At 29.1% G+C, this 1,646-nt stretch overlaps 1 protein-coding gene across 1 annotated transcript; it reads right to left on the minus strand.

The window, feature by feature from the left end:
* Window positions 1–786: 786 nt before the first annotated feature.
* Window positions 787–1,437, minus strand: LOC107466340 (ethylene-responsive transcription factor ERF098-like). The gene has a single exon (XM_016085308.3). The coding sequence runs from the start codon at window positions 1,330–1,332 to the stop codon at window positions 880–882; it is 453 nt and encodes a 150-aa protein (XP_015940794.1). The 5' UTR covers window positions 1,333–1,437; the 3' UTR covers window positions 787–879.
* Window positions 1,438–1,646: the final 209 nt, after the last annotated feature.

Raw genomic sequence — 1,646 nt, forward strand, 5'->3', positions numbered from 1 at the left:
TTTTGTTTTGTTTAGTTTTATTTATTTTTTCTCTAAACACATCTGATCTTATGCACATTATTAAACACTTAAGTAAGAATAAGACAACATGATTAGTTTTATTTTATAGTTGAGTACACAAACAAACCAATTTGATTCACAATTATCTTTCAAGTTCATTCTTTGCACGATATTATTATCTTAACAATTGTCTGAAAAAAATTTTAATATTGGAGGCTAAATTATTTTTTATTTAAAATATTATTTTATAAATTAAATTTTAAATAATTTGCTTTCTTCTAGAAGTTTATCCTTCTCCAAATTTAAACCATAAGTTGAGTTAATTAAAAATGTATAAAATAAAAATATATGATAATTGCTTTTTTACTTTTAAATTTCTTAATGGTACTAGAGCAATTACTTTTTATTTTTTTTAGAATAAGTAAATGTATATATTATTATAATCATTGAATTTTTTTTATTAATTATCATTCAGATAATTTTTTTTACTCTAATTATCCTTTCAATTTGGCTTTTTCTCTAATGTAATGTTCTTTAATTTCATAGATAACATTAAATCTCATGCATAAATTATAAACTCATAGTTGATTTATGAGTGGCATGTATATACACAATAGTAATAGTATCATCGTATCTTATATATGAATGCTAGCACACATGATAGGACTACATTATATATATAAATACTTAAGATTTTATAACTCTTTATCATTGATAGGAGGTAATTCTAAATAAGGATAAGATTTTGGTTGATCTAGACCTTCATAAGAGGAAGTACTCCTAATTATTAAAGTTAAGTAACATGCAACTGAAAAAAAAAGAAACCATAAAGTATAGTAAATATTAATTGTTAATGCTTGAGTGCTCAATTTATGCTAATCATTTTCCCTTCTTTTTCTTGTTCAGCTCTTCAGACTCAAGAAGATCCTCCAACAGCTTATTATCATAGTACTCAATCTCAAAAGGAGGACCATGGTTGGAACTAGAATTAGAACTTCCACCAGCATGGCATTGAGGTGAATAAGAAGAAGAAGAAGAAGGTGATGCTAAATATGGTGGATATGGTGGTGAACCCCTTATTTGAGAGTAATACTCATTTGGGAAATTGAGGATTGCAAGATGACCCCTAAGGTTGAAAGCTGCACGATCATAAGCTCTAGCTGCGTCCTCAGCTGTGTCGAATGTCCCCAACCACAACCTTGTCCCTTGCTTCGACGGATCCCTTATCTCAGCAGCATACTTTCCCCATGGCCGCCGCCGCACACCTCGGAACTTGACCTCTTCCTTTCCCTTCTCCTCCTTTCCTTGTTTCCCCTTGTGGTGGTCCTCCATATATATGAGGTGATGAATTTATGTATTTGCTAAGGTTAAATTGATAGCTTGTTTCTCTAGGTTTTGATAACCTACACTTGGCTTGTCTTAATAGAGTGTAGTTAATTAATTTCTTGGTTTGTTGTAAGGTGAGCTTTGTGATTGCCTAGCTCCTTATATAGATAGGGGGAAAATTCTTATGTGCTAAAGTAGCACTTGTATTATATGCTCTCAAAATTCGATTCTTCATAAAAAATATTTATAGTTATTTAGTTTTTATGATTTATATATTTTTAAATATTATAAATAAAAATAAATAGTTATAAATATTTGTA

The sequence above is a fragment of the Arachis duranensis genome, chromosome 9, assembly GCF_000817695.3.
Source record: "Arachis duranensis cultivar V14167 chromosome 9, aradu.V14167.gnm2.J7QH, whole genome shotgun sequence".
Lineage (NCBI taxonomy): Eukaryota > Viridiplantae > Streptophyta > Magnoliopsida > Fabales > Fabaceae > Arachis > Arachis duranensis.